Source organism: Hibiscus syriacus, unplaced genomic scaffold (assembly GCF_006381635.1).
Source record: "Hibiscus syriacus cultivar Baekdansim isolate YM2019G1 unplaced genomic scaffold, ASM638163v2 tig00116997_pilon, whole genome shotgun sequence".
In the NCBI taxonomy this organism is placed as follows: domain Eukaryota; kingdom Viridiplantae; phylum Streptophyta; class Magnoliopsida; order Malvales; family Malvaceae; genus Hibiscus; species Hibiscus syriacus.
Genome location: NW_024063513.1, coordinates 5,804,547 through 5,817,557, shown reverse-complemented (window position 1 = coordinate 5,817,557; position 13,011 = coordinate 5,804,547). Strand labels below are relative to the sequence as shown.

Below are 13,011 nucleotides of genomic sequence, written 5' to 3'. Positions count from 1 at the left end.
AATTACAGTTTCAACTTCTTGTTGGATTTATCATCCATTACAACTGAAGATAGAGAACAAAGAATGGACAGCTGGTGCATTTTTACTGTATCACTTATTTGACAAGAGGAGCTCACAACTTGGAAACTACGGTAGCATTAAATTTTATTTCTGCACGACAGAAAACAGTAAGTTTAGAAGGAGCAAAATCAAGTGAAGAAACCTTAGAGACATCAGAAAACATGAGTTTATGATGGAAATGATGTGTTAAAATTCTCAATGGTATTGTGCATGATACTACCAATGTGGAAATTAGGATGTAAACCTGATTTAAGAAAAAACACAGAAAATAATTAACGATAATCTATCAACAAAATTGTTAATTGAATAAACATATAGAAATATATACCCATATATACATGAGCAAATTAGGCTGAATATAGACAGCAAAACTTCGACTTCAACCCATCTGCCACTGCAAAACGTAATAACCAATCTACAGATGCGTAAAATTTGTGTATTTTTTGCTTAACTATAAATATAATGGAAACTGAACCCCAAAGGAAAGGAAATTATTTATCAGTGTGCAAGAGCGAAAGGCAGCACGGCATGAGATTGGAGGACAAGGGCATCATTACGGGAAACACAGTGCCTTGATAAGATGGAGAAAAACTCTCATATCTTCCCCACTTTATGAGGCAGATTTTATTTTCATAACCATAAAACTTGAGAAGCCAATGTCATTGAAGCTAATTTAGCATATTAGTAACAAAAACCTTCAAAACAGGTTCGCCATTATTAGAGTTTGCTGACTGCTTTGCAGCCGCTTGCATCTGTGCACGTGCAGCTCTTCCTGCAGCTGACTGTTCAAATTGCTCTTGCCTGCAATTTTGATCAATGGTTTCAATTTAAAATAAAATAAAATAAACTGTTAGAAAGCTCAACTTGGCCTGCTTCTCTACTTGACATCAAACCAGAGGAAAATTCGTCTTTCACAACTAAAAAGAACAATAGACTAAATATAATTATATCGCTGCTAGCAATTTATGTAACAATTTCAATAAGGATATCAAATCGGACTTATTTTACAATGTTTAAATCTTCCATAACATAGTAGCAAATCCTAATTTTCAGCATTGAACTCCTCTTTTTCTGATCAAAACGCAATAACCGTAAACAATTTTTTTTAAAAAAACGGATCAATCTTACATCGATCGCCCAAGATAACGAACATTTGAGAATTATCCAAAAAAATGCAAGAGACTCATATTTTTCATATGGTAATAGTATAATAGAAGCAACCGAATATGAGATAACAGAAAGGCGAATTGTAGAAGGGATTGAAAAATTAAATATAAGAGGGGACTAAGATACCTTTTCTGAGCAGCCTCAGCAGCTTTGGCACGAGCTTCGGCAGAGGCCAATCTTTCTTCCTCCTTTCGCTGTTCTTTGTTTCCTCCATCGAAGCAAGAGAAACACCCCATTTTTTTCTCCGTTCTCCTTTGAGATTTGATTTTCCTTACCCGTTCTTTTATAGATTGCGGATGAGTTTACTTATTTATTCCCTTTTTAAACCAATTGAACGCCGCCACGTCATAAATAAGAAACTTTTTGGTCTTTTCGTAGAGGCAGTAGGAGTTTCGTTCGTATCTTCTTAAACGCATTATATGTGTAATGTGTCTACCATCTGCGTCGTAACAAAGCCATTTCCAGCGGCTTGAAGAACTAAACGGCAGCGTTTCTCTTATTTCTTTTCTCTTTTCCCTACCAAGAATCGTATCAGGAATTGCAGAGAATGGTGGAAACTTGACAGGTTATTCGATTAAAATGCGACCGCTAGAGACTCTGTTGCCAACGGAAACCCTAGAAATCGAGAATGCTTTGTCACTAGTACCGCGCGTGAAACTCAATCTCACTTTCCACCCTGCCCTCCCATCGGTGTCGAAACCAATTGATGAATGGCAGCTAAAGCGAGCCCTGATAGATTTCCTCAAGTCCTCGCTTTCCGTCCCCGTTACCGTTCCCGAAGAAGACCTCCAGATAAAAAGGCTCAAAGACCTCAAGAAACGGAAGCGAGACGAGCCGGTTGCCCATGGCGCTCTCTTCATTCGTGACCTTGGGTTTTTGAGTAGTAGGAAGAAGAGTGAAGAGACCGAAGATGACGTGAAGGAATTGGAAAAGAAATTTCTGGATTGGAGAAGCTATGTAGCGGAGAAAATGGATGGGATTGAGCTTAATCTTGAAGGAGTTGAGTATAACCTTGCTGTTGAAATTCCAGTTTCGGACGATTTTGAAACGATGAAGAAAGATTGGGAGGAGTTACACGCTTTTCGAAATAGAGGTTTGCATGCAGTTTTGTCTTGAATTTGAAGTCAAATCGGGATTTTTCTTTTCAACTGGGTTTTTATTTGTAGGTTACTCGAGGGGCGGAAGACACGATCCAGATACGATTGTATTGAGAGGGGTTCCGTCGCGATGGTTGCGGAGCCGAGAGTTTCATCCAAGCCTTCAATGCTGGTCACCCATACCATTTTTTCCACATTTGGGAAGATAAGGTAATTCCTTTCTCTTTTGCCCTTATTTGCTTCATTTTCTTTTGCTATTACTGAATTCTGGTAAATTTTGTTAAGCCTTTGTTGTTGAATGTGTGGGAACTCTGTCGTGATTGGCTAAATTACATAACTGACACAGTTTGCTTTTAATTTTATCTTTCTGACACTGTTTGACCAATATTTTCAGAAGTAGCACCCTTTCTGTTGAGTTGGCAAAGGCGCGTCCCCGGGGACGCGCTTTACCCGTGTTTTTCGCTGAGTTGGATGCCACGTGTGGAAGGCGCGTTCCCGGGGACGCGCCTTTGCCAACTCAGCATACACGTATTTTGTTTTATAATAAATAGTTTATTTTTATTATTATTATAAATTAATAATATATTATGTAAAATGTTTCGATTATAATGTAAGAATTATCAAGTTTCGATTATTTTTGATTTTGATTATCGATCTATTAATTTTATCAGTTAATTATTTAAATGTTATCAATCTAGTCATCTCATATCAATATTTAACGAAAATATTGATGCATAAGTTAATAAATTAGTATAATTACATATTTAATCTTCAAGACTTACATATTTTATAAAATTAGTCTTATTGAAAATTTAATTTAATAAATTTAATCCTCCAATCAGAACATGAAATGTGTCATCGTATACATAAATTTTTTAATAACTTTTAATTTGTTTAATTTAATATTTTTCTCTACTTAGAAGGTGGAATTATTATTATATTTTAAAAAAAATTATAACTAATATTAATTATTATATTAAATAAATATATTAAATATATTTATGTATTTAAAAGTTAAAAAAAATTATTTAGGTGTACATACATTGACAAATTATATAAATGCAATAACATTAAATTATTAGAAACAAAAACATTCATTTAAATACAATATTAATTACATAAGAGTTGACGGTTATATGATGATAACAGAGCTGAACATTTTTTTCTATTGTGCCCGATGTTTCTACAATGGCCACATCGTTTTTGTTCTGTTGACTTCTCCCGAATATCCATATCACAATGTATTCTAGTAGATTTTGGACGACCTGAGTCCCTCAATAGCAATGGATCTGGTACAATTGTAAGCCAAGTTTGAATCTCATTTGGGTCTCTTTCGTTTCCTATGGGCGGAAACTCAAATTCATATACCTTGAATACTTGTGAAAGTTGGTATACAGGATCAACATAATTTTTGTAGTCCAAATGCGAATGTGAGCAAGCAGCAATGACATGAGAGCATGGATATTTGAGTACTTGAAAGAAACCACAATCGCACCACCTCTCTTGCAGATTAACTCTGAAAGAGTTAGCTTCAATCCCTTGCAGCGGACGTGGCATTTCGGTTACACGAAACAATTCACGGGTGCGAGAAAAATTTGTAACTAACATCACATTTGATGCAGCCACTTTTTTCTGTAAATCAACTACTAGTCTTGGGTGGTAAATATGTCCGTTTTGCATCCAAGTAAGAGCTTGTCCACCGAGCTTTGCAAAGAGTTGACCCAAACGAAAATAAGTCGTTTTAACCAACGCCGTGATTGGTAAATGACGCGCCCCCTTTAAGGTTGAATTTATTGCTTCAGCCAAGTTTGTTGTCATATGACCATAGCGATACCCCCCGTCATATGCATTTGTCCACATTTCTTTGATGATGTCCATAATGTACTCGCACCCCTTCTTATTTTTGCCAAACAGCTCTTGTAGCATCGACTCAAACCTTTAAGGTAAGAGTTCGTAACCTAAGCCATTAGGAATATGTAATAGTTAATATGAAGTATAAATAAGTAATAAGTAATAAGAAATTGATAGAAAAATTGAGAAAAAGTAACATACCCATCCGCACGACTAACTGACGTTCATCGTTCTTCTTGTATTTTCCGTAATAGTTTGCAGCAATATGACGGACACAATAACGATGTTGAACATGTGGAGGTCTATACATTGTACCCAAAGAGTCCATTGCTGCTTTTATCCCGGCTCCTCGGTCTGAAATAATGCATAGTTGTTCCCTGGTGACAACATGTAAACGTAAATTTTTAAGGAAAAAAGCCCAAGACTCAGTGTCTTCTCCTTGAACGAGGGCAAACGCAACAGGAAGAATATTGTGGTTTCCATCTTGGACCACAGCCAATAATAAAACTTGCTTGTATTTCTCATACAAGAAAGTACCATCAATTTGGACAATTGGTTTACAGTACTTGACTGCATTAATACACTGAGGGTAAGTCCAAAAGACTCGGTAAAATTGGCAGCGATCGCGAACCATTCGATCATTCACGTAATGATGTTGAGTTTCGAACTCAACAATTGTCCCGGGATTAAGTCTTTGCACAACATGAAACCAACTGGGCAGCTCGTTGTAAGAGGAATCCCATTCGCCATGAAGTTTGCAAATGGCATTCTGTTTTGCCAACCACGCTTTTTTATATGAGAGCTTTGCTTCACAATGGGCATGATTGCTTGACAAATAATATTGGAGTCCAAGTTGGGATGATCCTGGTTTATACCTGTTCCACAACATGTATGAGGACCGTTGTATCTGGTTAGTTCCCATAAGTTGTTCTTCCTCTTCCTCTTTGATACACGGACCATCCATTGACATCCGTTGTGACGTTGGACGCAGTAGCAGACATATTTCTCCGTGTTAGATCGATCAACTCGGGACTGAACTGAGTTACGAATATTGTAACTCTTTATTGCCATCATTGCTTCCTCCTTCGATGCGAACTCCATTCCAATATGTAAATTACCGTCATTGACTGATGATTGAAGTCCATAGTTGCCAACATCAGGAAGATCTGGAAATTCAGGCTCATACATTGCATCATAATCAGCCTCATACATATGTGCAGGAAGTTCGGCTGGTGTTGTATTTATCGGAACGTCATCCTCGTCATCATCAAAATGTACGTTAAACTGTGGTGAGTCAGGTTCAACGAATAATCTCGTTTCAGCACCATCTGCACCTGGCTCCCGAAGAGGTTCTTCTGGTGGAGATGAGGGTTCCTCCGATAATCCAATGTTGAGGTCAAATAAGTTCCCGCTTGCGTGTCCTCCCCTTGAACTTGAGGCCATTGTATCATGTGGGATGTGAATAGACTGTCGTCTCGTTGGCATTTCCATATGTAAGTCGAAAACATTGGCAGATGAATGTCTGCCCCTTGAAGTAGAAGAGATGTTGCCATATGGATTATTGGTGAAGCCACGTGGGTTGAGATCATAAGCAGTTGCAGATGAATGCCTTCCTATTGAACTTGATGGCATGGTATATGGCGTTGGATCCGCCATTAATGATGTGAAATCATTACATATCAATTGTGTCGGGCTATCAACTTGATCAGTTTGATATGCAATGCCAAAGTGAGAGAAATATGAGAGATCACGAGTTGCACGAACCTCAATAAAAGTGGCATACATTTCAATAAGAGATTGTGAACTCCCCATATGAGCATCAACCATCATAGAAACATCATCATCGTTTGAAAGCTGAAATGATGTATACGTGAGCGGAAAAAGTTCAGTAGGAAATCTATACTGAAGTGAAGATAGTCTTCTCTGGCCTGCTACACGAATCTTTAACGAAATTTTTGTGATTAACTCCTCAATTGTGATGTTTCTCTTCAAGGTTAAGGGGATATAATGATCTGACTCAAAAACAACCCCCTCTTCAGCTTCCTTAATTTCTCAATCATACAAAACAACAGCAGAAAGACGACTCATTTTCAGAGAATTTGAGAATTTAGAGTTTGGGAATTTGAGAATTTGAAAGATTGTGAACTGAAGTTTGTTTTGAAAGTTTATAATATGTTGCATATAATAGTGTCTATAATCGGTTCACTATTCACATGAAGGCGCGTTCCCGGGGGCGCACCTTCCATTATTTCGTCAGAGAATATGTTATCATTGCCCTATTATGTCACTCATGTCCCTCGGGGACACTAGATATATCAGTACCTATTATTTCACTATTCACATGAAGGCGCGTTCCCGGGGGCGCGCCTTCCATTATTTCGTCAGAGAATATGTTATCATTGCCCTATTATGTCACTCATGTCCCTCGGGGACACTAGATATATCAGTACCTATTATTTCACTATTCACATGAAGGCGCGTTCCCGGGGGCGCGCCTTCCATTATTTCGTCAGAGAATATGTTATAATTGCCCTATTATGTCACTCATGTCCCTCGGGGACACTAGATATATCAGTACCTATTATTTCACTATTCACATGAAGGTGCGTTCCCGGGGGCGCGCCTTTCATTATTTCGTCAGAGAATATGTTATCATTGCCCTATTATGTCACTCATGTCCCTCGGGGACACTAGATATATCAGTACCTATTATTTCACTATTCACATAAAGGCGCGTTCCCGGGGGCGCGCCTTCCATTATTTCATCAGAGAATATGTTATCATTGCCCTATTATGTCACTCATGTCCCTCGGGGACACTAGATATATCAGTAAATCAGGTAAATTATAACCAAAATTTAACTTCTTTTGAAAGTTCAACAAGTTAAGAATAACTTAAATTAAAACGTTATGTGAAGTTTGAATAAATTAGATAAAATGTTATGGATAAATTGAATAAATGTGAAGTGATAAGTTGATTGTGACATTGAAATTGTATGGAATGAGCATTGAAATGTGACATTGAATAAATTGCCAATTCACCCCCCTCTTGGCTGATTCCGTCGATCGATGAACTCAACATAAGTTGATTTTAATGTATACGTTTTAATATATATGTTAATGATAAAATCATATGTATGGATAAATTTAATTTCAATTTAAGTATTGTGAACTATAATTGGAATATAACTTTTAATTTCGAATACAATTGGAATATTAAGTTGAAATTTAATGTTAAATTTCGAATACTATAATTTATATTTTAAATTTAAATTTGAATAATATTATTTTTATTTTATTTTAAATTTCGAATAATATAATTTGTATTTTAAAAACATTTATCAAACATTTAATGTTAAATGTGAATAAAAAATAACATTAAAAAATATGTATGTAACAACCATGAAACATTTAAATAACATAACCAAATTACATAAAATTCTGAAATATAATTATTTAAATAACATTAAATATAATTGGATCACCAATGTCGTCTTCTCGAATGAGTTCCACATGGCGGTGGTTGCCTATTTCGTGGAGGATTTCTTCGTGGAACTTGTTCTTCAGTTTCCTTATCTTCACTATCATCATCAGCAGCATTTTCTTCATTTGGTGTAGATGACGCTGAAGGGGCTGAAGGGCCTGTATAAAATAACGACCCTGGAGGAGTGCTAGTAACAATCCCACCGCTCCCCGGGAACTGTGGAAACTGTGGAAACATTGGCATCGATGTATGTGATCCAGATGGAGATTGAGGTGTCTGCGAAGAAGCACCACCAGCCAAATAAGATGCATATGAACCATATGCTGGATCATTAAACATAGTCGTATATGCACCTCCATATGGTACAAAACCCTGCGGGCTAGGCATGTAACCTGGCGGGCTAGGCATGTAACCTGGCGGGCTAGGAATGTAACCCTGCGGGCTCGGAATGTAACCCTGCGGAGATGACATATAAACTGGTGGGCTTGGCATATGAAGTGGAGGGCTGGGCATGTACCCTTGCGGCATCGACGAATAAGGATGTTGTGGTGGGACTGATGCAGAACCGATAGTGCCTTCTCTCCGTCCACGCGTCGGGGGACGATGATATTGAGACGGTTGACGTCTTTCTCGGCGCCTAGGAATGTTAACCCCTCGTGCTTCCGCCGAAAGTAGAAACGACTTCCCATTTTCATTAAACCAGTCCATATAGTTATCCGTAACCATATAACCAGTTTCAGCGTAATATTGTCGAGGGGCCAACAGTGTATATCGGTTCTCCCAAAGCGCAATCCAATTTCTGTGTCTCACCACCCAGTTAACATCCTTCTTTCCCCGTCTATCTATGTTATGCACGCCGTCTAAATTCCTAGGAGCTCCAGGAATATATTGCGTACAACCATACTGACGGAGCACGCGATCAACTGGATGCCACTCAATAATAGCATAACATATAAGAGGTATAACCGATATCCATACCTCTAATGACCCACTAAGGTGGGGTGGGATGCAAGCTTTCACTTCATCGCTCGCATAAGGTATCCACTGAAACTGAAATATAAATATACAATTCAAATAAATAAAATATTCTAATTATATCTAACATTTTAAATTAAAATATTAATAATTAAACAAATTTAAAAACATACCTCAGACCCAGATTTCGTATCAATAAGTAAACGAATTTCCTCTAACCCAGTAGGTATACTTTTATGGTCCTTTCTTTTCATCGACCACCTATGAAATATAATATAAACTAAATATCACCCTATTTAATTGAAAATATTTAAATCAAAATTTAGTTCGAAAATTACCTCAACAATAAGGGGAATACATATGGTTCATTCACGATCGGGCATAAGAAAGGCATGCGGAACCACGCCCATTATTGTAGAAGCAGAAGACATCCACCGATAGCAGTTTTCTTATAATTCGTCGCCCGACACATTTCTCTAAAGAGAAATGCCAAAACTGCAGCACCCCAACTATATCTTCCAGCTTCATCAAAATCGATCAGATGTCGCAACCACATACAATGCACCTGGTTGCGAGATTTTTCGGGCATCAATATTCCTCCAATTATTCGTAGAATATATGCCCGAGCACATGCCTTTGCTTGATCCTCTGAAGCATTTTCATTTAAAACCTCAAAATTAGCTTTCAACCAAGATAAAGCTATTCTACCTTTATTAAACTCTGGCGGAGCAGCTCCAAGATAATCAATGCATATTGATTGCCAATCACCATCCGCCATACCACACATCATATTTCCGTCGACGGGAAGCCCCAGATGCATAGAGACATCCTCCAATGTAATTGTTGCCTCTCCACATGGAAGGTGAAAAGTGTGTGTCTCGGGCCTCCACCTCTCAATCAATGCAGAAATTAGGACATGTTCGAGTTTGCAACCGCCTATAATTGTTGCAATATACCCGAACCCAGCAGAAGCCAAATATGGCAAAATACGTTCCGGTGTCGGTATACGTGGATTTTTAATAAAAGTTTATAAAATACGATCAGCATCCTAAATAATATATATTATAAAAAATAAAAATTAATATAAATTCATAATAACTTTAAAATAAAAATAAATTTAAATATAACATTAATTATAAAAATATTACCATATCGCTAAAATGTCTGGAGATATGATCAATATCCAATCGCAACAGCATTTCGTTTTCCATTATAACTGTAGACAAAACAATATAATTAGCAAAAAATTAATAATTCTAAATAATAATAATTATATAATATTATTTTAATAAAAAAATAATATTTACATAATATATTAATATAAAAATAATAACTATTTAAAAAAATACTAACATAAAAATAAATTTCTTACCACTAATAACAAATTTAAAACTCAAATAGTTGGAGAATTTGAGTTATATAAGAGAGGAAAAGATGATTTTGGTGTGAAGAATGAGGGAGGGTTGAGGGGGTTTATATAGGGGAGGAGGAGGGGTAGTTAGGAAAAACGGATGGGGGCATTTATGACATTTAATGGAAGGCGCGTCCCCGGGGATGCGCTTTCCACACGTGTCTGCTGATATGGCAAAGGCGCGTCCCCGGGGACGCGCCTTTCACACGTGGCATCCAACTCAGCGAAAACACGGGTAAAGCAAGTCCCCGGGGACGCGCCTTTGCCAACTCAGCAGAAAGGGTGCTACTTTTGGAAATATTGGTCAAACGGTGTCAGAAAGGTAAAATTAAAAGCAAACGGTGTCAGTTATGTAATTTAGCCGTCGTGATTGGTGTCTGTCAAAGATATGGGTTTCCTGATGTTTTAGTCTTGTGGAGCAAATTTTATATTATCTATCAGTTATGATAATTTGAAGTTTTTTTTAAATTTTTTTTTGTTAACGTAATGTTCTTTTACTTTCCTTCACTGACCTGAGGCCTACCGGCACCATAGTTAGTAAGGTAGATGACTGTATGCTAGCAAGATTTAAATAGAAATCAGAAGTTTAGCCTCTCTTGTTTCTATTGATGGGATTTGTAGGGTTTAATTGCATAATTTTCTTATGGTAATAACCTATTTTCTTACAATGTTTTTGTATTTGGAAGTCATTGACAGTAGATGCTCAGAATTTACCTTATCAAGGAAGACTAATGAATACATTGAATGGTGATAGACTGGTATCATAATTCTGTTGTCTAATACTTTTCATGTGGTTGCAGCATTGTTACTTGCACTTAGTGCTACATGTATAAAATAATATGTTTGTCATTGGTAATGCCGTCCTATGTTGCACTGAGACGGGGACGGGGATGGGAAACGATAATTTTTAAAATAACAAGGTACGGGAACGGCAAGAGTACGACATATAAAATAATTTTAAAATTATAAATATATATAAAAAATCATAAATAAAATCAAATATCAAGACTCAAACCATAATATTAAGTTTAGAATAGTAAAATCCCTAAATTATTTCTCTGATCAAATTGTAATTATTGTAAATTATGTAACCATTTCAGTAAACATATAATATTTGAGGACTATCTATGAGATTATTCCATTTTTTTAGAGATAGTGATTTTCAAAATGGTATATCTCGATTCTTTTCAGTTTTCTTTTTTAGAGATTTTCGAAATAACAAGTAAGGGAGAGGAGTGTTTTCGTTACCTTAGACCTAGGGTTTGGTATCGTCGGAGTTGGGAAAGTCGAGTTTCTCACCGTGGAAATGAACTGATAGTCGTAAGCTGAGAAACGTCACCAGAGATCGGAGAAGACCAAAGGTCGAGGGGTTTTTTATTTTAGTTTTCTAGGTTTAATGGTTTAGACAAAGGGAAATGGGGTTTGAGTTCGGTTCAAGCTCGATGTTGGGTTCATCGGTTGCTTCTGGTGACGGTTGATGTGAAGGCAAGCCGGTCACCGATGGATGAGCAAAATTACCCCTGGGGACGTCCTCGGATAAGCTTTGACCGTCCCTCAATTCGGTCAGCCGTACCCTGCCACTGTGGCACTTCCCCGATACGTACCCCAGCCGTCCCCGTACCGGAACGTATCGGGTACTTGAAACAGGCCTCATTTTCTGTCCCCGTGAAGCTATAAGAATTTTTTTTGTTCTGTGAATATGTGACAAACATAAAAGATAATGCTCATGTTATGTGTTATGAGAGCTAGGGGTATAGTTGGTATGCCAAGAGTCGAGGGTTCTACGTGGTCATTCGGGATATATATGTAATCCTTTGGAATATATATGGGGTTCTTCGGAACATATATGGGGTTTTTCGGAACATATATTTGGTCTTTTGGAATATATATGTGATATTTAAGGAGTGGTCCTTCGGGACATATGTGTTATATGCGGTCCTTCTGGACATTTATGTGGTCCTTCGGGACATTTCTACGCGGTCTTTCGGGACAAATTCACATGTCACTCAGTGGATTTTTATACGAGCTGTGGTGACAACATATGTGCACAACCTCTATGTACTCACATATCTTTAGTTCTCAGAAGTATACATGGGCTAATAAAAATATAACAACAAATAAAATATAGTGATGTATATGCTTTTGTGATATGAAATATGTTATAAAAATTATATGATGATGTGTATATTGTTTGGTTAAGAATGTTAGGTACAAGAGCATATAACTAAGAGATTGAATAATAATAATGCTAATAATGATAAGAATAATAATAAGGATAATGAAATGTATATGTATGTATTTATGTTTTGATGCATAATGTGTTTTATAGTTTAATATGACTACATGAAGTGTGCATAGTAGGAATTAGTAATGAGATGTTATAGTTAAGTTTATTTATATCTCACTAAGTCATCGACTTAGCGTGTGAGTGTTTCACACGTAGGTTCTAGAGAACAAGAAGAGAAGCTAAGAGGAGCAAGACATGTCAGTCTCTCCTTTACGAAGTTTAGATCAGAAAAGTGTTTTGAATCATGTGTATTTCGTGATATTAAATATAGTTGGCATGTATTAAGAGATTCGAGTTGAATATGCTCTGATATGTTTTGTTCAACCAATTGATTTTAATTAATGTAAAATACTCATTTTCTTGAATTGTGAATTTAAATTTTAGCCAAATTGTAAAGAAAAACGTTTTGAAAAGTCAATGTGATACCTCGAACTCAGATTCGGGTCAGATACGGGTTGGGAGTGTTACATGTATTTTGTTGTATTGAATTTGGTTGGCATGTAATTAAATGTTTAATCATGTATGCTCTGATCATTTTTGTAACATACATTATTATATTTATGTAATATATTGAGTTTTTATTTTCAAATTAAGTTGAATTCTCTTTAGAGAAAATAACCTCAGTGACCGAAAATGTCTTATAATATACGATTTTAACCAACTTTTTTTGGATTTGCCAA

The 13,011-nt window shown here is 36.6% G+C and overlaps 2 protein-coding genes across 3 annotated transcripts; one reads left to right on the top strand and one right to left on the bottom strand.

Annotated features, from left to right (window-relative positions):
* Positions 1 to 397: 397 nt before the first annotated feature.
* LOC120194190 lies at positions 398 to 1,597 on the bottom strand. The gene is made up of 3 exons (XM_039196576.1): positions 1,354 to 1,597; positions 756 to 861; positions 398 to 454 (listed from the first exon to the last, which is right to left on the bottom strand). Exons 1-3 carry the CDS (start codon positions 1,461 to 1,463, stop codon positions 440 to 442), a joined length of 231 nt encoding a protein of 76 aa, XP_039052507.1. The 5' UTR covers positions 1,464 to 1,597; the 3' UTR covers positions 398 to 439.
* A 53-nt stretch (positions 1,598 to 1,650) lies between these two features.
* Positions 1,651 to 12,559, top strand: LOC120194187. 2 transcript variants are annotated; one of them, XM_039196575.1, is made up of 3 exons: positions 1,651 to 2,320; positions 2,394 to 2,534; positions 12,488 to 12,559. In XM_039196575.1, the coding sequence occupies exons 1-2, from the start codon at positions 1,807 to 1,809 to the stop codon at positions 2,531 to 2,533; spliced, it is 654 nt and encodes a 217-aa protein (XP_039052506.1). In that variant the 5' UTR covers positions 1,651 to 1,806; the 3' UTR covers position 2,534; positions 12,488 to 12,559. The 2 variants fall into 2 exon arrangements, with proteins under 2 accessions (XP_039052506.1, XP_039052505.1); XM_039196574.1 differs by lacking the exon at positions 12,488 to 12,559 and having other exon boundaries at positions 2,394 to 2,622.
* Positions 12,560 to 13,011: the final 452 nt, after the last annotated feature.